This window comes from Taudactylus pleione, unplaced genomic scaffold (assembly GCF_031769625.1).
Source record: "Taudactylus pleione unplaced genomic scaffold, aTauple2 ptg000065l, whole genome shotgun sequence".
NCBI lineage: Eukaryota > Metazoa > Chordata > Amphibia > Anura > Myobatrachidae > Taudactylus > Taudactylus pleione.
This window is the reverse complement of record NW_028284467.1, coordinates 13,338,980-13,359,841: the sequence shown is the minus strand read 5'-3', so window position 1 is coordinate 13,359,841 and position 20,862 is coordinate 13,338,980. Positions and strand designations below refer to the sequence as shown.

At 42.3% G+C, this 20,862-nt stretch overlaps 1 protein-coding gene across 1 annotated transcript in view; it reads left to right on the top strand.

Moving 5' to 3' along the window:
- The window catches only part of DIP2B (DIP2 acetate--CoA ligase B (putative)), a 258,999-nt gene that overhangs the window by 199,090 nt on the left and 39,047 nt on the right, over positions 1-20,862 (top strand). Inside the window, exons 12-20 of the mRNA XM_088465945.1 lie at positions 920-1,029; positions 3,372-3,474; positions 3,687-3,751; positions 6,756-6,849; positions 8,221-8,340; positions 9,634-9,748; positions 11,871-12,010; positions 14,255-14,391; positions 17,714-17,794. Coding sequence (XP_088322071.1) covers positions 920-1,029; positions 3,372-3,474; positions 3,687-3,751; positions 6,756-6,849; positions 8,221-8,340; positions 9,634-9,748; positions 11,871-12,010; positions 14,255-14,391; positions 17,714-17,794 — 965 coding nt within the window. The remainder of the gene's footprint in view (positions 1-919; positions 1,030-3,371; positions 3,475-3,686; positions 3,752-6,755; positions 6,850-8,220; positions 8,341-9,633; positions 9,749-11,870; positions 12,011-14,254; positions 14,392-17,713; positions 17,795-20,862) is intronic.

Sequence of the window (20,862 nt, the reverse complement as noted above, 5' to 3'; positions counted from 1 at the left end):
ATACTCAGAAGTGACTTTAGCTTTCCTTTGAGGTAAAATGCATCTTGAAACTCTTAAAGTTGAAATAAATCATTTCTAGTGTGGACGGTAGTAAATTAAACTGGAGGAATATAACATTTTCATAAAAATGTAACTTCTAGAAGGAACTATACATTTATACACCGTATTTCATCACAGTGGCTTGATGGCTGTAGAAATGTCCTTTTATATTGCTTATTAGCATTTAGTTCGATCTTCGCACAGGATTATATATATATTATCTTCACTAATATGGAAAGCCAATTTAGTTGGAAGATAGAAGTAAAAAGTTACTACATGTCATGTATATTATAAAAGAGACTGTTTTATTTGTTGAACTGTCAGCTTTTTCCTCATTAATACTGGCTGATCTACCACCATTGCAGAGGGTGCAGTGCTGGTAGTATTGCCCCTGCCTGCACCCACTATCCCATCAGAGCACTATGCATATGCAAGTAGCATGGGCCCTCAGGCAGTGTGGCCCACTGGGGTTTTTTCCTGTACCCCTGTGGGCCAGTCCGACCCTGCCGCCAGGTCCCCTACATATATTCCTATGGGTAGCGACGATGTAGAGATCCGCCCATGCTCATTAATACTAAGTATTGCTGGAAAGAGAATTGTACTTTAACACTATAGATTATATAGTTCAGACAACCACAATCCTGATGACAAGTTAAAGTAAAATGTCCATTCCTAAAAAATTTCACCAAAAAGAATATTTCCAGCCACTTCTGGACAAACAAAATAATATCCAATAATCTAAAAATAGATTGTCTTTCCAGAAGAAGAAATGCAGTCCGGAAATGATACCATGATACATACATATATTGTGATGTCCTACAAGTTACTTGCTTTCTCTGGAATGCCGGGGCTCAGTATGTAATATGCTGTGTTTTTCTAGGGTGGCCAAAACTCAAGTGGGTTGTAACAGACTCCAGATATCTGTCCAAGGCACCGAAGGATTGGCAGCCACACATAACAGCTGCTGGTACAGAACCAGCCTACATTGAGGTATCCTTAGAATATATAGATATTTATTAGACACTAGCTGTTAACACTTGCTGGCTTGGAAGCCCTATCCAGTATACTCCATGATAGAAAGTACCTGTGATTCTTTGATGTAAAATGAAAGACTTGTTGGGACCAATCAGAGGTTTTCGTCTGGTAAAATGTTACAGTAAACAAGGAGCTGATACCCTATCCATCAGGTATAAATGGCAGATGTCAGTGCTGGCTTCTACGGCAGTGCATTGCGTGGGCAGCTTCCAGAAGACCATGCTAGATCAGTGATAATGTGTTTATGTAATATGGTGCAGATCAGGGCATTGTGAAGATGCATCATTTGTAGCATTTTCCAATTTGTGAGGTCAGAGACCACCAGCTTTATTTACTTATAGGGTTACATCTCGTGCAGCAAACAAAGCAAATATGTATACATAAATACAAGTATAAAAAACAACGTATCTCTTTTCTGCTAATTCTTGCACATTTGCCAATGACCTTCTGACAGATAAAAAACACATTCTCCCCATACACCCAATAACTCTGATCTGGACGTTCTATAAGTGACCTTGTTTCTCAGGAATACAAAAGTAACCGTCTGCAGCACACTGCAGAGATGTGATGCGGCATGCCGGCGGTCATGATGTCGCCGTTCAAAAGACCGATAACGGCATCTTGAACGTCAGCCTGCCGATGAGGGCTCCGTAAGTTCCCCTAACCCTCACTTCCTGCATCCTAACCCCCGTTCCCATTAGTGCTTTAACCTAACCCACCCCCCTTAGTGCCTAACCCTATCCCCTTTCCCTCCCCTTTAGGACGTAAAACTATACTTGCCCCCTGTAATATCGTTCGAGATGCCTGGCGTTGGGATTTAGACATCAGCATGTCATACCACGCCTGGATTCCGGCATCGGTCTTTAGTGTTGCTTCAGGATTTAGGTGTCGGGATTTTGATGGTCGTCATTCCAAATGCCGGCAAATAACCTACTTCATTGGGGATTTAGTTAATTTTTTTTTTTGCTCTCAACAATGCTGAAGTGACTGATTTAATGCATACTAAGAGGCTAGTCTCTGTACTTGTGCACTATATGGCAGAAGTTCCCAAACACCACCATTACAGTTCAGGTTTTAAGGATATCCATGCTTTACTCCAGATGGTTAAATCAAATTGACTAAGGTACTAATTAAGTCACCTGTGCTCAAGCATGGATATCCTTAAAACCTGGACTGTAATAGCGGAGTTTAGGAACCTCTGCTATATGGTAACCATTGCAGCTTTGTATGCATCCTGTAGTATAGCCACATCCTATAGTATAGCCGGGATACATTTAATATACCAGGGCTGGCATCCCAAATGTAAGTAGCGGGGTTGGGGGGAGGGTTAAGGGATAGGCACTAGGGGGGAGGTTTAGGGTTAGGCACGAGGTGGGTAGGGTTAGGTTTAGAGTGCGGGGAGGTTAGGTTCAGGCACCGGGGAGGGAGGGTTAGGGTACCTACTGACAGGTGTCGGTATCCTGACCCTACCGAGATTGTGACCGCTGGTATCCCGTACCCATCCTGTAAAGCCTAGTTGGACATGTCTTAAACAGGTGTTTGTTTTAGGGTGACTTGTTACACTTTAAATGCACTAGGTCCCCACTCCCCCCTTTTATGTCTCACCTTTCTTAACAATTAATAATTAAAAGTTAAAAAATGTCAATCATGAAGCTTAGTATTCAAAATAAAAACAGTGATGTACTGGCAGAATAGTACAGTGATATATCAACATTTACTGAACTGTCAGTTATTATTATTTATTATTTATTTTATTTATTACCAGTTATTTATATAGCGCGCACATATTCCGCAGCGCTTTACAGAGAATATTCGGCCATTCACATCCGTCCCTGCCCCAGTGGAGCTTACAATCTATATTCCCTACCACATGCGCACACACACACATACACACACTAGGGGTAATTTTGTTAGGAGCCAATTAACCTACCAGTATATTTTTGGAGTGTGGGAGGAAACCGGAGTACCCGGAGGAAACCCACGCAAGCACAGGGAGAATATACAAACTCCACACAGTTAGGGCCGTAGTGGGTGTCGAACCAACGACCTCAGTGCTGTGAGGCAGTAATGCTACCATTACACCGTCTGTGCTGCCCGTTATAATGTAAGGTATTGAATAGTCAAATGTTTTGAAATGTAAGTTATATTATCAAAACTGAGATTGTTTTCAAATGGTCTCACAGCATGAAAAAGTCTGATATTTCCAATAGAAAGCAAAGACGCTGGGCTGTCACACATGCAAGGTTTAGTTTTGTTTTGGTATTGAAACATTAATTGACTCATATATTGTATTGCAGTACAAAACGAGTAAGGAAGGAAGTGTAATGGGGGTCACGGTGTCTCGCATAGCAATGCTTTCTCATTGTCAAGCTCTTTCCCAGGCCTGTAACTATACAGAAGGTGAGTGGAATGATCATAAGCCGTATTTTGGTATTTGAGACTTGTGAATGATCTGCATAACGTCTAGTATGCTGGCTGTCTTATTTCCCACATTATCGTGCATCCCGGAGCCAGCAATTGTATTTTCTGTAATCCGTGCAGTATTCCGCAGCAGCTGATAAATGCAGATGAATTAGGTAAGCCATTCATGTAAGCGTTTGTGTTTTTTTCAGGTGAAACTATGGTGAATGTTCTGGATTTTAAAAGGGATGCTGGCCTATGGCATGGCATACTAACGGTAAGGCGCTATGGAAACACTTATATTTATACAAAGACCTAAACTGGTGGCCAAAATTGCGGACACATTTTGAAATTTGAATGTTCTTTAACTTTGAATGCTTATAAAAACTGTTTCAATGATTCATATATAAAATGAAAGGAAATTTAATGCTGAATTTAACACAATAAACAGAGGTCACATATTTGCATTACAAGGGAAGTTATGCTACTTTCAGTCAGACAAAGAAGCACAGACGCGTTAGATTCAAGCGGATTATAGTAACAGCTACTACCAGCCAATCGGAATAGTCGTTCTGAGGACCAATCAGCTGTCGTTTATGAGCAGGTGCAAGGTCATGTTCAGAGGTGGGAAAGGTCAGTTTGGCTGTTTCATTTTGCAGATTAAAGTTGGTTACTGAAGTGCAATTACGGTTGGATGTTTGTGTGTATTGTTTAGTGCTGTGGACGGTGTAAAAAATAAATGCAACAATGTCATCCAGACAAAGTGGTGACTGGTCACCCAGGAAGAGATCCAAGATTGTGGTGTTACGTGAAAATGGTCTTTCGTATGCAGCAATTGCGAGAGAAGTTGGTGGGAATGCGACAACATCAGGAGTATGAAAGTATTGTTTACGCCATCAGGAAACACAATCTATACAAAACAAAGAAGGAAATGGTCGGAAAAAGTGCACAACAGCTGTTGATAGGAGAATAAAACTAATTTGCGTCAGAGACGGATGGATGTCATCTGCGGCCATTAGCAGTGACCCGAGTGCAACTAGTGTTTTTGTCAGTGCAAGAACGGTACGGAGAAAACTAACGGAAGTTGGCCTAAAAGGTAGGATTCCCCGAAAAAAGCCATTGCTGAATAAAAAGCAGCGGTAGAAATGAATACAGTGGGCAAAAGAACACATGGCATGGACAGAAGGTCAGTGGAAACAAGTGATATGGAGTGACGAAACTAAGATATCGATATTAGGCAGTGATGGGAGAAAATATCGGAGACGTCGCACCGGGGAAGAGGTACATCCAGATTGCATTCAAGCAACAACAAAGAATCCTACAAGTGTTATGATCTGGGCATGTATGACAGCAGATGCTGTAGACTGCCTTTATGTCATAGATGGCATACTGAACAGCAGAAAGTACATTGACACCATCCTACAACCAAAACTTCTACCTTCTATCAGGGATCTTTGTCCAGATAATGCCCCATTTTTTTCCCATCAGGATTCAGCTCCCTGCCACACTGCATGGATATGCAAACAGTGGTTCACGGAGAATGACATGTAGGTGCTGGGATGGCCAGGAAACAGCTCAGACCTGAACCCAATAGAACATTTGTGGTTCAGTTTGAAAAAACTGGTACTTCTGAGGCGTCCATCCAATAAAAGACAATTAATTGAGGCTATAATTGTCTCATGGCACCACATAATAAAGAAGGAAGAGCTCCAAACACTGATTGGCTCAATGCCATGTTGCTGTGCTGCTGTCTTGAAAAATAAAGGATACCCAACGAAATACTGATAGGACAGTAACATCAAGTACACAGGGATTTTGACCCGAAGTGTTGTTTTCACTGCATAACTTCCCTTGTAATGCAAATATTTGACCTCTGTTTATTGTGTTGAATTCAGCATTAAATTTCCTTTCATTTTATATATGAATCATTGCACTGCATGAAGTGTAAGTTTTTATAAGCATTCAAATTTCAAAGTGTGTCCGCAATTTTAGCCACCACTATATATACCGTATATGCCATTTGATCCAGAAATTCTTAGTTTCGTATATGGAATTTTTATTTTAAGCTCTTACCTGATAGCATCTCCTGCTTAATGCTTGGGGCAAATAGGAGAAAGTAGACCCTCTCGGCTGCATTGTAGTGGCATAAAATAAAGCTGTGGTCCCTTCCACTATTCTTTGGGGGGATAGCCAAAAAAGGTTACTCTCTGTATTTATTGCACCGTATATATAAAATAATTAACAACATTCACAATTATATGGATCTTCTTAACACTGAAGGAATGTGGCAAAATTAGCGTCACAGCAAATCTAATTACAGTGCCTTAGTCCATTCGAGGTATGGGGACGGTTACATATATCCGTTGGGGGTATTCAGTTGTTGGCAGAGTGCCATTGAGAAGGTCAGAACGCCAGCACCATGCAGCTGCCAGCGTCACCAGTTTGACCCTCCGCAGCCTATAGGAGGGGATAATTAGCAGTGGTGGCTTTTCACCTACGTTAATATATGATGTTCAAAATTATAGCATCCCTGTTATGCTTTTATGGCCACGTATGCATTTCCATAAGCCACCAATGTATAGTGGGTAAGTAGAATGCATTCAGTTGATTTTGTAGCATGTGACTGGGAACATTGATGCTAGTTTGGGAGACTGCCACCGGCAACAGTGTTAGACTTTCTGTTCCATATTATTGTGGAATACATATAAAATAAGAGACTGGTAGTCTGGGTTAAGTTATTAAAGCCAGATTTAATCAGAAGCCCTGAACTGCATGTAAAATAAGAGAGTAGATGTACCCTTCAGCCTTCAAGGGCCTGTTCACTTGTGGTGGCTTACATCATCAAACACATTCATCCCTTCATTGTGCTATATTTGTCTTTAGTTTTTATAGACACATGTTCCTACAGTATGAGGAACAGCCTACTAATCTAAACATATATCTGTAAAGAAATGTAGTTAAATCTAAAGTAATATAGGGTGTATGTATGTGTGTGTGTATGTGTGTGTGTGTATGTATATATATATATATATATATATACATATACACAATGGTCATGCTTAATATATTCAGATACATTGGGGTATATTTACTAGAAGTCGATTTAAAATTGATCAACATCGATGCTCTGTTTCTGGGGCTACATCACACATTTACTAAACATAAAAACCAAATAATAATTTGTGTTAGTACATGTGCGATTTAGCTCCAGAGATCGATTTTTAAATCGATCTTTAGTAAATTCACCCCTTAGAATGTAACATATATTTTTTATTTTCCAGACTGTAGTAAACAAAATGCACACAATCAGTGTTCCATACTCGGTGATGAAAGCGTGCCCCTTATCTTGGGTGCAGAGAGTCCATGCAAATAAAGGTAATATTCTATCTGGAACAGAAAGTAGCAGTGTAAATATTAATGTGTATACAGCTTAAAGTAGTCTTAATATGTGACTAAAACGTGCCAATAAAGTTCTGGGACATTTGCTTATTTTGTAAAAAAATTGTACTATATTATTATTATTATTATTATTATTATTATTATTATTATTATCCTTTATTTATATGGCGCCACAAGTGTTCCGCAGCACCTTACATAGTACATAGAACTAATAGGTGAACAAGAAACAAGTAACTTACAGTACATTACAGTGCTGGACAAGGACACAACTTATATACATTGCTGCAATAGTGATTATAGCACTCACAATAAGCTGCCAGGAGTTGGCAGTCCCGTGTAAGGTGCCCTAATGGAGTAGAAGTAGAGTAGTGGAATAGAGAGTAGAAGAAAATATAAAGAGAAGCACATGAGGGAAGAGGTCCCTGCTCATGAGAGCTTACATTCTAAGGGGAGGGATATATAGAGATTCACACAATTATAGTAGCTTTAGAGCACACAACTATTTTTAAAATACTCCTTGTAGGGGACAGAACACCCCGTGGCCCCTAATGCCCGCATTTAACCACTTAACTTTCCAAAATAAAAAAATTTTGACACACGTAACATCAATAGAATTTTTATTTTTTTTTAAACAATGATTACCGATATATTGATAATCGGAACATTGCAACTTTGCATTTTCCCTGCAGCTGTTCCTCTCTGCAGCTGCCGGGTGGAGGGTGTCGCCGGGTTGCCCGATCAGCAGTGATTGGCTACATGGCAGACAATGGGGGAGGATACCAGGATGCAGACGGGCCGGAAGGTCCCTCTGAGATTGGCAACTGCTTGATGATAATCTTACAGCAGTCGCCCAGTGGCCGTTTCCGACTGGTCGCATCAGATGCGATAATGTAACGGAAAGCTCAGCCTGCCATGGTCGCATCTGCTGCAACCACGCCAGGCAAGTGGTTAAGTAGACCTCCAACAGATGACAGATCACATATCATAAGAAAAGGGGTGCATTCTGTGTTCCTACTCAGGAAAGTCCCTGAATACTCAGGATCCATTTAGAATAAGGATCACTTTTCAGTGACCACTTTGAACATTGTGTTGGATAAAGCACTTTTCAGTTTAAATAATTACATTCTAATCTAGAGGCGACCTCTGCCAATTATGATTTCTCTGGTTTCTTTATCGCACGTAAGTTACTTTTATTACAATCATATGTCGAAACCAGTGTTTGTGGTGCTGTTATACTGACATTTTCTTAGTTTTCATTCTGTGAGAAAAAGGCAGCAAGGGAAGTGCATAATCTCTATGTACAGCGATAAAGCCATGAATACATCTTTGTAGTTTCTTGTCTCCCAGCCAGAGTTGCAGTAGTGAAATGCCGGGACCTGCACTGGGCGATGATTGCACATCGGGAACAGAAGGATATCAGTTTGGCTTCGCTCCGCATGCTTATTGTAACTGATGGAGCTAATCCATGTAAGTGTCATGGCATTTTATGTTCTGTGATTATGATAACTGGCGTAGATTATAAGAACAAACCGCAACACTCACTGAGACTTGATTATTCTCTCTCTGGAATTTACTTGTAATTTTCGACTAAAACGTTTATCACAAAAGTGTTGTTTTTACAAGTGACCGCATTTTTGCATATTTGTATTATTATTAGTGGATATTGCCATACTGGTATCGGGATTAAAGATCGACAGGGTCTAGATAGACACTCAATAAGTTGACAGGGACAAATTGTCAACACTTTAATGGTCAACACATGTTTTTTTTTCTACATGGTTATGGTGAGTTTTACGGTTAGGCAGTTGCCTTAGGGTTAGGCTGTGGAAGGGGATGGTTTGGGTTAGGCACTTGGGGAAGGGTTAGGGTTAGGCACTAGGGGGAGGGGTATGGTTAGACACTAGGGGGAGGGTTAGGTTTGGGCACTAGGAGGAGGGGTATGGTTAGACACTAGGGGGAGGGTTAGGTTTGGGCACTAGGAGGAGGGTTACGGTAAAGATTAGTCTTAAATGACAAAAAAAAAAAAATGTAGACTATTTGTCCCTGGTAATTTTTTGACCCCGTGAGTGTTTACTAAGGACACTCATAGTCATATTTCAGGCTTGTTCCGATCCCGGAAGCGCCCACACTAGCACAAATCCATCCCCTTTATTGCACCTTTTGTCCCTGTTGACCATTTGGCCTGTCAACCATTTGTCAATGTCGACCATTTGTCCCTGATAACCTATTGTGAGTGTTTAGCTAGACACTGTCAATCTACTATACCACACCATTGGGAAAATACCTTGTATAGCAACATTGTCATGAAAATGGAGAATTCTTTGTTCTACCAACTGTTAACTTTTAAATATAGTGTTTCAAAACATCCGAATAAACGTTTTTTGTTTTGTTTTAAACTCCACATAACGCATTCTATCGAGTTAAAGAAGAATTCCATCCAAAACTGAATATTTTGTTTAGGGGGAGTTTAAGATCGGAGAAATACAATGTTCCACTCTGCTTTCTGTTTGGCATGACTTTAGAATGACAGGCTCCCCTTACAGAAAGCTTTGGGAAATTATTATATAAGCGTGGCAATGTTTGTCTTGGAAAGTATGGCATAATGAGTGCTCATATAATAAGTTCTACCCCCGTCCTGCCAAGTTTGGTTACTGATGAATCTGGAGTTAAGCTTTTTGCCATATTTAGTGATTTTTGATTAATAAATGTAATTACATTTGCCCAGAAATTGAATTGCACTGTGTTCCTGTTTACATGCAGGGTCCGTTTCATCCTGTGATGCTTTTTTGAGTTTATTTCAAAATTACGGACTAAAGCCCGAAGCAATTTGTCCGTGTGCCACATCTCCAGAAGCCATGACAGTAGCCATTCGAAGGTATAGTTGGTTGTTAACCCAGCTCTTGAACAAAAACAATCTGATATTTGTTTTGGTTTAAAATAAAGTGTAACTGAAAGAAATGTACTAATGTACTTCATTTAAAAATGCTTCATTTTCATTGTATGTCAGTTCCTCATGATGCTCCTCCCTTTTCATCCTGTTTTATTGTAAATGTATACAGCCTGCAGGTGGGGATGCCTCTGGTGAGGACTAAATTTAGACCAGAAATTGTTGATTAGCATGAAATCAGGATGAATTAGATATTGATCCATACTGCCACAAAATGTGTTTGGACAATGACTGAGATCGTCCAGTGCATAGAACCATTGCCTATCTGCAGTGACTTGGTGGCGTGTGATTGCAGCGATGCACGCATGGGAGAGTGGAAGGGGGGGTTATGGGTACCCAGGAAACACCCTTCCCCCGACAAACTTTTTTTCCTCTTCAGTGATCGTAGCCACGCCCCCTTGCAGCATTATGTGGGTCTTTGGGGAAGGAGCAGAGCCAATTTGCTACAGTTTTGAGAACTGCAGGTTTTTGGTCTCAGGCACTCCCCATATAGTAGATGCACATATTGTGGCATTGTCGCTGGGGTGGGGCTTAATGATGCAAGGTGCCCCATACCCTTCAATAACCTCCAGCAGTATCCCAGGCTTCCAAACTAAGTGTGTGTATGTATGTGTAATATATGTGTGTTCTATACAGTGCGTGCGTATATATGTATGTGTATATATTATATAATATACGCATACGAATCCCCCACCACCTTTACGCATCCTGCATTTGCCCTTGATTTGGATATTGAACCTAAGCTAAGATCCAACCAGTTTTATCACCCTCGTGTGTCACGAAGGTCCAAGCTTTGTTTTGTTATTTTGCACTTCTCTTTCCCCTGTAAATGTACTGTGGATGCAGGTGGTCCTTGGGCTGAGCAGGCTTAAATCTAAGTCTGCGCCACATTGCAACACGTCACTGACAGCCTCGGGTCCCAGGGAAGAAATCGGGAACCGTACCCTATGGTTACTGGCCACTAGATTGTTGTATTTGCTATGTATAGCTTAGAAGAGATATGTGGAAATCCCCAGTGATCACAGGAAATCCTGTCACATGACAATGAGTTCTCAGGGATTTCACTATGGACCTTTGCTGCCTTATTCAACTGTTATTTGGGTAGCTTCATGTGCTTTTGATAATTGGGCTAAAGTAACAGTAAAAGTTTAGTGGAAAAATGTATATATATTGTTATGTGATTTAATGGTTATCTCTTATAATGAAACCAGTTTTATTTCACTATGTTAGTCACACAGATTGGCCAATTGTAGAGATGATCTAGTCATAAATATACAAAACATTCTCATGTTTATAGTTTCTTTGTAGTTAAATGTGTTTTTAAGTATTAATAGCACATTCTGTACTCTGGACGCAGGGTGGCCTTTTGTGGTCATTTTCTCAGTAACAATATATGGATAATTGAGGGAAACCTTGTGCCCTATGCCCCCCACACGCTGCATATGCAGCTTTGGCGAAGACCAGTACTGGGTTCATATACTTGGGGGGAGTTTGGTTCCAGGCAGATTAATAGGAAGTCACTTTGCTTTGCCTTCTGTATATGTTGCCCTGTGTGTGCCTAAATATATGATCCTATGATAACTTGCACATGTTCCCTGATAAAGCAGCAACGGTGGATATATTTACCACTAGGCACAAATAGGTTTGTGTGTAGAGGCTCCGGTAATTGAGGGGCACCACTCCCCAAACTGTCATAGTACATCTATTTGTGCCCATTTTCCTTCCCCGTCCTGCTGCTTTTGTGCTCAATGAAATTTATGGCCTGGCAGTGATTGATATTACAATTAGGAGGTTGAGCCCCAGAAGTGATTTTTTTTTTTTATTTGTTAATTTAACTCATGAATTGTAAAGTCACAAATTGTCCATGAGAGAAATCAATTCACATTCAGCAACCCCCTTCCATAGTATAGCAGTATAACTTAGTCTGTGTATTGTTGGCATCTTAATTATCGTAACACATTTATTTTCGAGCAGGTTCATGAATGAGGCACTGTGATAAATTGGTAGGCAGGGCATATTTATATATATAAATGTGTTATTCATTTTTAAGGCCTGGAATCCCTGGAGCTCCGTTACCTGGGAGAGCTATATTGTCTATGAATGGTTTGAGTTTTGGTGTTATCAGAGTGAACACAGAAGACAAAAATTCTGCTCTCACAGTACAAGATGTTGGACATGTAATGCCAGGAGGTGAGTATACCAGAGGGATTATATTACTATAATTATAACTCTGATTACTTAAGTTACATTATTGGTCCAGAACCAAAAAAAGGGTCACTGTGCCATTTGGAGTGTGTGGCCATTATTCCCATTTTACAAACTAAGTGTGTACTACCAACTAAGAAGTTTAACCTCTTCGCTGCAGATGTCAAGTGGGACCCGTCATTCAGATATACATTAAAACTGCGGTAGTAGAATCCCACTTGTTATCGACAGTGAGGGGCACATGTCCAAAAATATGCTACTTATCTCAGCCTGTACAGATTACTGGTGAGGACTCGGGCTGTGTGTTTAGGAGGTTGCAGGAAAGTGAAGTCATCAGACTTATGCAGGTTTTGGGTGACTCTAAGTCCTCTATCTCCCTCACCATGGCACTTGGAAAGATGAGTCAATCTCATTTGACAGAGGGGGTTATATTTTGAATAATTCCCAATGTCCATATTTCTTAGGCAATAAAAAGAAAAAGTACAATTTTGATTGAAAAATTACTGTGGGTTGTGAGTCACATTTTGTAACATAATCTGTGGCATGGACAAAAAAAATAGTATTTTTGTATTTACATCTCACAGTCCATTGGGGACACTGGCTTATGACATCTTTGGATGCAAAATTGGTAAATTTTATAATTTAGTAAAGGTGTGCACCAAAGACTGGGTGGCCAACTTGCAGTAGCACAGTGCCAAGCATTTCCAAAGTATTCCACCAGGCAATGATCTGATTGTAAGATGGCCAGCCTCTGTTGTCAACATAGATGATCAAGTACCCTTATAAGTTCCAGAAAACTCAGAGTTGTGTCCTTCTGGTGCCTTGAAACCAAACGTTCTAATAACAGCTCCCAAACAATAATTTATACCTTCTTGAAGGTTAACAGCAGTTCTAAGACAGTCATGCAAAGGTGAACCTACGCCTGCCAGCTGTCAGGGACTTGTCCTCTGGTGAGAACACCCTCTGCTGACCAGTAGAGAGTCAGATTGACTTTCTTGAAATTGAGACTCAAAAAGTAAAATTCCAGGTTTCGGGCTGTTTTCAGAACATGATTTTGCAGCAAGGCCGGGGAGTTTGCTTTGATTAACAGATCAACAGTCACTGGGTGGGAACATTAGGATATCTGTGATCTATCCCTGACATCCTACCTCTCATCTAGTTGTCTACTGGTACCGGTAGAGAACAAGCCCCCACTACAGTCTTGGAAGCCCGTTTTTCATGCTTACTGCTTGTCAGAGGGCTGGGGACCTGGCTACCTAGTCACCCAAGCCTGCTTACCTCTTTGCAACCGACCATGGAGAATTTTCTCCAAGAGGTTGGACTTGACCCCTTTATGTAGGCAGAAAAGGAGTAATCCCTAGGACCCTGAGGAGTCTAGGAGCATTGTCAGGGAGAGAATATTTTCTATTGCATACATGAAGAAAATAAGGGAAGCAAAGGACAGGAAACCTGCAGTTGCACAATCCAAGAGAATGCAGAGCTGCAAAAAAAATACAAGGCCACAGGCAGAGAAGAGTCCATAGAAAACCCAAGACACTTCACTGCTACTTCCCTACAGATAAGTGGGTAGAGGGATGAATTAGAATCTGCTGCTGGCTGCTCCCATAAATGACTGCTGTGGGCTTACTAAGCACAGTAGGGCAACTTACTTGTCCAACTTTATTTTTGCCTAATGAAACCCCTAATCGGTTCCCACCTGTCCACCAACCTCTACCAGAGAGCACCCTGCACTTTTATCAGTTGTGGAGGACTCTGTGCAGAGGCTGGACCTTAGCTAAAACCCTGATCTCCCTATTTAGGAGAAATAGGCAGAGCTTGTCTTCCTGCCATCACTCTGGTGTACGGTGCCAAAACCCCTCACCCCCACTTTTTTCAATTGGAGTCTGCTGCTAAGGGACAAATATGAAAGAAGCACAAAATGGAGTAAATCAATATAACTTGTAATTCAAATAAGAAGGCCGGTATCAACAAACGATATACCAGTGCCCAGCTCTTAACAGAACTAAACTTCACTGACAGACACTGGGGCATAGAGGGGGAGATACTGTACTCAGCACATTATGTTCACATTGCAAATGTAATACACACTATACTCCATGGTAATCCATAATACTAATTACTATTTCTTAACAGAACTGTTGATGCTTTGATTAGTTAAGTACAAAATCCTCTGGAATATTGAAGTGTAGTGTGCTGCTGTCTGATGGGCGATGCTCTGCTCTCTTTAAGGTGTGATGTGCATAGTAAAACCAGAAGGCTTGCCTCAGTTATGTAAGACTGATGAGATTGGAGAAATCTGTGTGAGTTACAAAAGAGGAGGTATGACCTACTATGGACTGGCAGGAGTGACGAAGAATACATTTGAGGTGCGTATTATTTTCAAACATTGTTTCCTGTATGCTACTAATGCAGCATCTTCTGATGTGAACATCAAGGAACATTTACCGTTGCCTATAATGTATCACCACTAGGACATTTAATCATAGATCAAGAGTAGCTTAAAGAGAAATCACACAGAATATATACTGAAAACATGTCTGTACCTTTACTGCAAGAGAAGGCTTCTCCTCTGAATTAAATATTGGAGTATAACATGGCTAAATATGCAATGTATAATATGTATCATCTAATAAATCAAAGTACTATTAATGCTCTAAACAATATAACACAAACTGTGTGTGGTCATCATGTTGACAGTATAGGGGACAATCCATTCTTTTTCCACACCCGGTCTCCCATCTAAAGTGACGACAGATCTGGGTGTAATATTCAATTGTTTTGGGTGCCCATACCTATTTACACATGCCACGCCCAAAAACCCCGGGTTTAGCCAAGTAAAGCTGGTAAATCCATCTAAAGTCCTGGACGTTTCGCACATTTCTGCTCACCACCTCACGAGGCTGCGAGCAGAACTGCCCGCGCCGGCAGTTCTCGCGCCTCAATGGAGCAACAATTGAATTGCTCCATTGGATCCCCATTACTAATAGCCACCAAGTGAAAACAATTGAATCCCCCCCAAATTGTCAACATGATTTATAGGTTATTTGGGATGTTGGCATGTTCAAACTCATGACATTTAACATGTCAACATTATGATGTTGACAGCTAGACTATTGACACATGGATTTAGCTCTGAGTTAGATTTACATATAAAAACCCCATTGTTGACATTGTAATTGTCAACATTTTGTCATGCCAACAGTCTGAACATGTGGGCAGCACAGACAGTGTTGCATTACTACTCACAGCACTGAGGTTGTGGGTTCAATTCCCACCACAGCCCTAACTGCCATGTTTGTATATTCTCCCTGTGCTTGCATGGGTTTCCTCCCACACTCCAAAAATATACTGGTAGGTTAAGTGGCTCCCACCAAAAAATTAACCCTAGTGTGTTAGTGTGTGTACATGTGGTAGGGAATATAGATTGTAAGCTCCACTGTGGCAGGCACTGATGTGAATGGACAAATATTCTCTGTAAAGCGCTGCGGAATATGAGTGCGCTATATAAATAACTGGTAATAAATAAATCCTGAATGTTGACAAAACATACCACACCCAGCACAAACACCTAGTGGAAAATTCAATTGTTTGCGCTGATGGCTCTGCCTAATGGGCGCCTGACGGAACAATTTAATTGTTGCTCCATTCGGGCGTGAAAGCTGCCAGCGCCGGTACTTTTGCTCGCCCCCTCCTGAGGTAGCGACCAGAAATGTGCAGTAAGTACTGGTTTTGGGCACCCAAACCAGTACTTTAGACCTGTTTAGCCACTTAACACGACTAAACTGCCTATTTGGGCGCAACGTGCGTTAATGCATGGGAACACAAAAACAATTGAATATCGCACCACCATCTCCACGTTTAGGTATGATATGCGATAATACAATTGAACCACACCCCCTAGAGTATTATTGCGAAACAGTGCTTAATAGGTATTGAGCAAGTTCCAGTTTTCAGTGTTTCTAAGTTTTTTTGTTTTGTATTGTTTTTTATTTTACCTTTTGATAATATAGCAAACTAAGTAATACTTGGGTGCGTGAGATACTACTTCCTTTGCTACTTTACCTCCAGGGGATACTGGATTCCATTTACCGCATTAATACTACAAACTCAAATGCTAACCTATCATTTTTGAAGAAAGGTGCAGATTCCATCTCAACCTTTAGATCTATAATTTTAGAGGTCGATTCAATTCTGAGCTATGACTCAGAATTACAGTACAACAATATTGTTCATGTTCTTGTGCACACCTATGGGGATGAGAGGTAAAATGAGTAGTGTTGTGGTCACCATGTGCCTTTATTACCGTTTTCAATGCACAATGCTACATTTTAGTTGCTCTTGGTTATTGTAACATTTGATTGCTAAATTTCGCTCGGGAGGTTATTGGCTGTATTTCCATTGACCTTTATGTGTTTATCGTTCATTGAATGGAGAAAGAAGCTTTTGAAAAATGGCAATATTGAATGCAAGTTAATAAAGCAAGTGTCTATGCTGAGATTGGAAACAATGGGTTCCTATGTCAGACTACAGTCTGCCCCTAAGTGGATGATAAAGCATACCTAAAAAGTGGTCAGTAATATTAGGTGAAATTCTAAGACGTAGAGTGGAATGTTGGCGTATGGTTGGTGAATTATTGTTTCTAGTTTTCAGTAATGATCTCATCTTATGCCCCCAAACAAGCTGGTTTAAAATCTAAATCTGGCAAAAAACAAATGAGTTGTCTGTTTGCTGTATTACAAATGAGCTGAATAATAAAGGTTGTGTGTAGTTTCTCATACATCTGTTGACAGACTGACAAAGTCGCACCAGCATGCCTGCAGACTGGTCACAGGTGCTTTTGTGATCTTCCAGTGTCTGGAGGGGAAGCATTATTCTCCGTTTCCAGCCTTTATTCCTCTACAGAGAGGCCGTCTGGTCATGCTTAGTGAATCATGGCTCTGAATACCCTACCTGCAGTGCTCCTTGAATAAAGCTTGTAAAAGCTGTGATTGCTGAATTATGTTCCCACTCAGACCACATATTCCGACATGAGCTGCCTGATAAGCCACACTGATATAGAAAATGTCTTTCAATGTGTGAAATTACTATTAGCATTTCTTTATATGGCGCCACAAGTGTTCTGCAGCACCTTACAAAGTACATAAACAAATAAGTGAACAAGAAACCAGTGACTTACAGTACAATACAATGCAGGACAAGGACATGGTTTATACACATTGCTGCATAAGCACTCAAAATAAGCAGCTGGGCGGAAGTAACAAAGTGTTAGGTGCCCTTGAGGGGAGTGGGGAGTAAGGAGTAGATGAAAATATAAATACGGAGAAGCACATGAGGGAAGAGAGTGGAATGTGGAGGGGCAAACAAACAGGCGTGACACAGACAGGGAGGAAGGAGCATGGGGCAGTGGGTTAGGAAGAGAGCTGGAAGGCCTTGATGAAGTAGTGGGTCTTGAGAGCCCGTTTGAAGATTTGTAGAGAGGAGGAGAGTCTGATAAGGAGAGGGAGAGAGTTCCGGAGGAAGGGAGCAGCACGGGCAGATCACCTTTTATTTTAAGGGTTGTGATTTTCCAAACATTAAGGTTTCTAATGAAATTCTTTCAGATTAATAAATATTAACAGAAGGTATTTTTTATTTTCTCTAGAAATCTCTGCTATTGTTCATGTCAACTCATTGCTGTCTTTGTTCCAGGTCTTACCAGTTAGTGCCACAGGAGCCCCGGTAGGGGACACGCCTTTCACTAGGACTGGTCTGCTGGGATTTGTAGGACCTGTAAGTACTGAAGTTATTCTTTTTCTATTGGATTAGAATGATTCCCAATGAAATTCTTAAATTCTATATGTAGAAGTAGAATGTTATAGAGCGTGCCATTATTATATAGTGACTTCCATTTCCAGCCAGTCAGTGTGGCTGCTGGTAGCTATTTTCTCACTTTGTCTATGTTTGTGCTGCTTGTTAGCTGTACACACGGAGCACTTTCCCCAAGACTTTATAAATTGGATATAGAGTGCTAACATTTATAACATTGAATATATTATATTTACATTTAGAGGTCTCCATGATAACCTAGATTATGTGTCAGAATATATATTCTAGATTAACTGGCTACTAAAAAAACATAGGTTTTCAGTTCTCTTTTTGATTTAATATTTGTCCAACTAATGATGAAGTTAATGCAATTTCTACTTCAGGGTCCATAGGGGGTCCACAGGGTTGACCTTGGGGATATAGCTGGATCAGGATCCATGGGCACCACACAGATAAGCTTTTAGCTCCCAGGATGCACTTGGGTCCTCCTCTATACCCCGCCCCCGAGCCACAGGCACCTCAGTGTAAGCTGGTGCCCGGCCGGACTCGGTCACCGCGCAGGGGGGCTGCAGGAGCAGCCCCCAGAAGCTTTTTATTTTCTAATAGATTTTATTTATTTTAGTTTCTCTTTTTACTACAGACGGCAGCGAAGGGCTGTCTGTACAGACGCCCACGCTGCCGCTCTGATCCCCGACTGGCGCCGCGACGCCAGTACTGATCTGGGGATCGCGGCGGGAGGACAGAGTCCGTACTAGCCGGACTCTGTCTACCTCCCAGGACTGCTGCCGGAGTCGCCGGGGATTCAGGTAAGCCGCGCGTCGCTGGCTAGCAGCGGCGCGCGGAATACCTTAAATGCAGTCCTTTAGCCTCCGGTCCTGGGGACAGACCGGAGGCTGCTGGCAGTGGCGGCGGGCCCCCCCCATAACCCGTGGGACCACTAGACCACCAGGGATAACCGGCAAGCGGGAAGCCAGCATCCCTGGGGTTAATGGCCAGCCAGGGGAGGAAGCCTTCCCTGTTCAGCGGCTCCTCCCCTCAGCTCAGCGCGCTTTTCAGCCTGCATGTCTAGCGTCCCTGAGCTGCAGTTCACTCGGCCACTCCTCCTCTGAGGTCTCTGGCGGCCATTTTTTTCTACATGTGGCAGCGCAGATCCCTCAGGGAGCACGCGGACCGGTCCCCCTGTGTACCTCTCCCCTGTTAGGACGGCGTACACAGCACTATAGCCCTCCCAGACACTGAATCTGGGCGGTTGAGTGTAGTGTAAAGGTGCAGTGAGTATATCTTCCTGCATGGTATGTGACTTTTGCTAGTGCTGCTGTCTGTATTTTTCTCTTATTACTGTCAGCTTATATCTATCTCTTTCCTTCTTCCTTAGCCCTACAGGTGTGGAGGAGGGGCTTTTCTACTAACCTCACATATATAAATCAAGTATTTGTGAGGTCTGTCACATACAGTTGTGTGCTACACAGTGCCATATTCAGGACTGTTGTTCAGCACACAGGGAAGTGCAGTTCTTTTTTCCTCTATTGCCATATATATTTTGTCTGTACATTATATTTGGTTATGTCTGAGGGTGAAGTTGAGCACTCCGGGACTCCAGTGTTGTTTTCCTGCAGGCGCTGCTCTGCGGGATCACATAGGGAAGAGGCATCTCTGGATGGCCTTTATGAGCGGTGTCTGTTGACTCCTGGTCAATCCAGACCCCCTATGACACAGGAGCCACCATGGGCTATGTTTTCACAGGTGCTGGTGTCTCTGGCGGACCGCCTTGCGGCTCCGTCTGCTGTCCCTACGAGGACTCTGTCCCAGCCTACCATTTCCCATTACCAGTGTACCCCGCAATTATTGCAGAGTTCCTCTGGGTCACAGACTGTGGACCCTTATTCAGGATTGCCTATCTATTTTCAGGCCTCTCCTGCTACACAACAGTCTGTGGTGCCTTTCCAGACCAATGTGGCAGCTCCTCCACCATGGGTGGACGTGCTCTCCAGTTCAGTCCAGAGTCTGGCAGCTGCATCTTCGACTTTTCAGTCGATGCTGCACAATGACAGGGCTGCAGGGGCGTCTAAGCGTGCACATAAGTTGCATGCGGCGCAGATTTCGGACACTGAGGGGTCCTCAGATGAGGGTGATGTCCAGGACGACTCCGATTCGTACACCTCGGCTCAGGAGTTGGAATCTCGGTCGTCTATTAATGTACGAGCTCTGGTTAGGGCGGTGCGTGCCATTCTCCTAATAGAGGATGAGGCACCTGATCCTAAGTAGAGATTCCCTAGTTTTAAAAAAAAAAAAAAAAAACTAAGGTGACTTCGGCGGTATTCCCCCTATCTGATCAATTAACGGATCATATGGCGGTGGCTTGGCAGACACCCAGTAAGAGATTTGTGCCTCAAAAGAGGTTGGCTTCCAATTATCCATTCCCGGAGGCGCATTGTAGGAAGTGGGTAGCTCCACCGGCGGTGGATTCCCATGTCACACGCCTTATTAAGAGTGCTACGCTGCCAATACCGTCAGTTTCCTCGTTAAAGGATCCCACGGACAGAAAGGTTGAGGCTTGCCTTAAGTCTATTTATTCCCTCTCGGGAGCAATTGCTCGCCCGTCCAGGGCCATTTCCTGGTGGCTAAGGCCATTAGGGTTGGGCCAATGCCTTAGGGGACACTTTTCCTGAGGATACTCAGGAAGTCCAGAGGGCATTACTAGGACAAATGAGTGATGCGGCTTCTTATATTGGAGAAGCTTCCTTGGACGCTAGTCTGCTAACCTCTAGGGTGTCGGCTGCGGCTGTGCATGCCCGCCGCTCCTTATGGCTGAGGTCCTGGAGAGCAGACGCTGATTCAAACAAGGGCCTGGAGGCCTTACCTTTTAATGGGGAATTACTTTTTGGTCGAGACTTGGATAGGATCGTGGATAGACTGGCTAGGTCCAAGAAACAAGCTTAGAGTGCCAGGCGTCCCTCTTCCAAACAGGAAGATAAGCCTTCCGCCTGATGGGACGGGCCTCCCTCTGGGGGATCCCAGAGGGGAGGCCGACT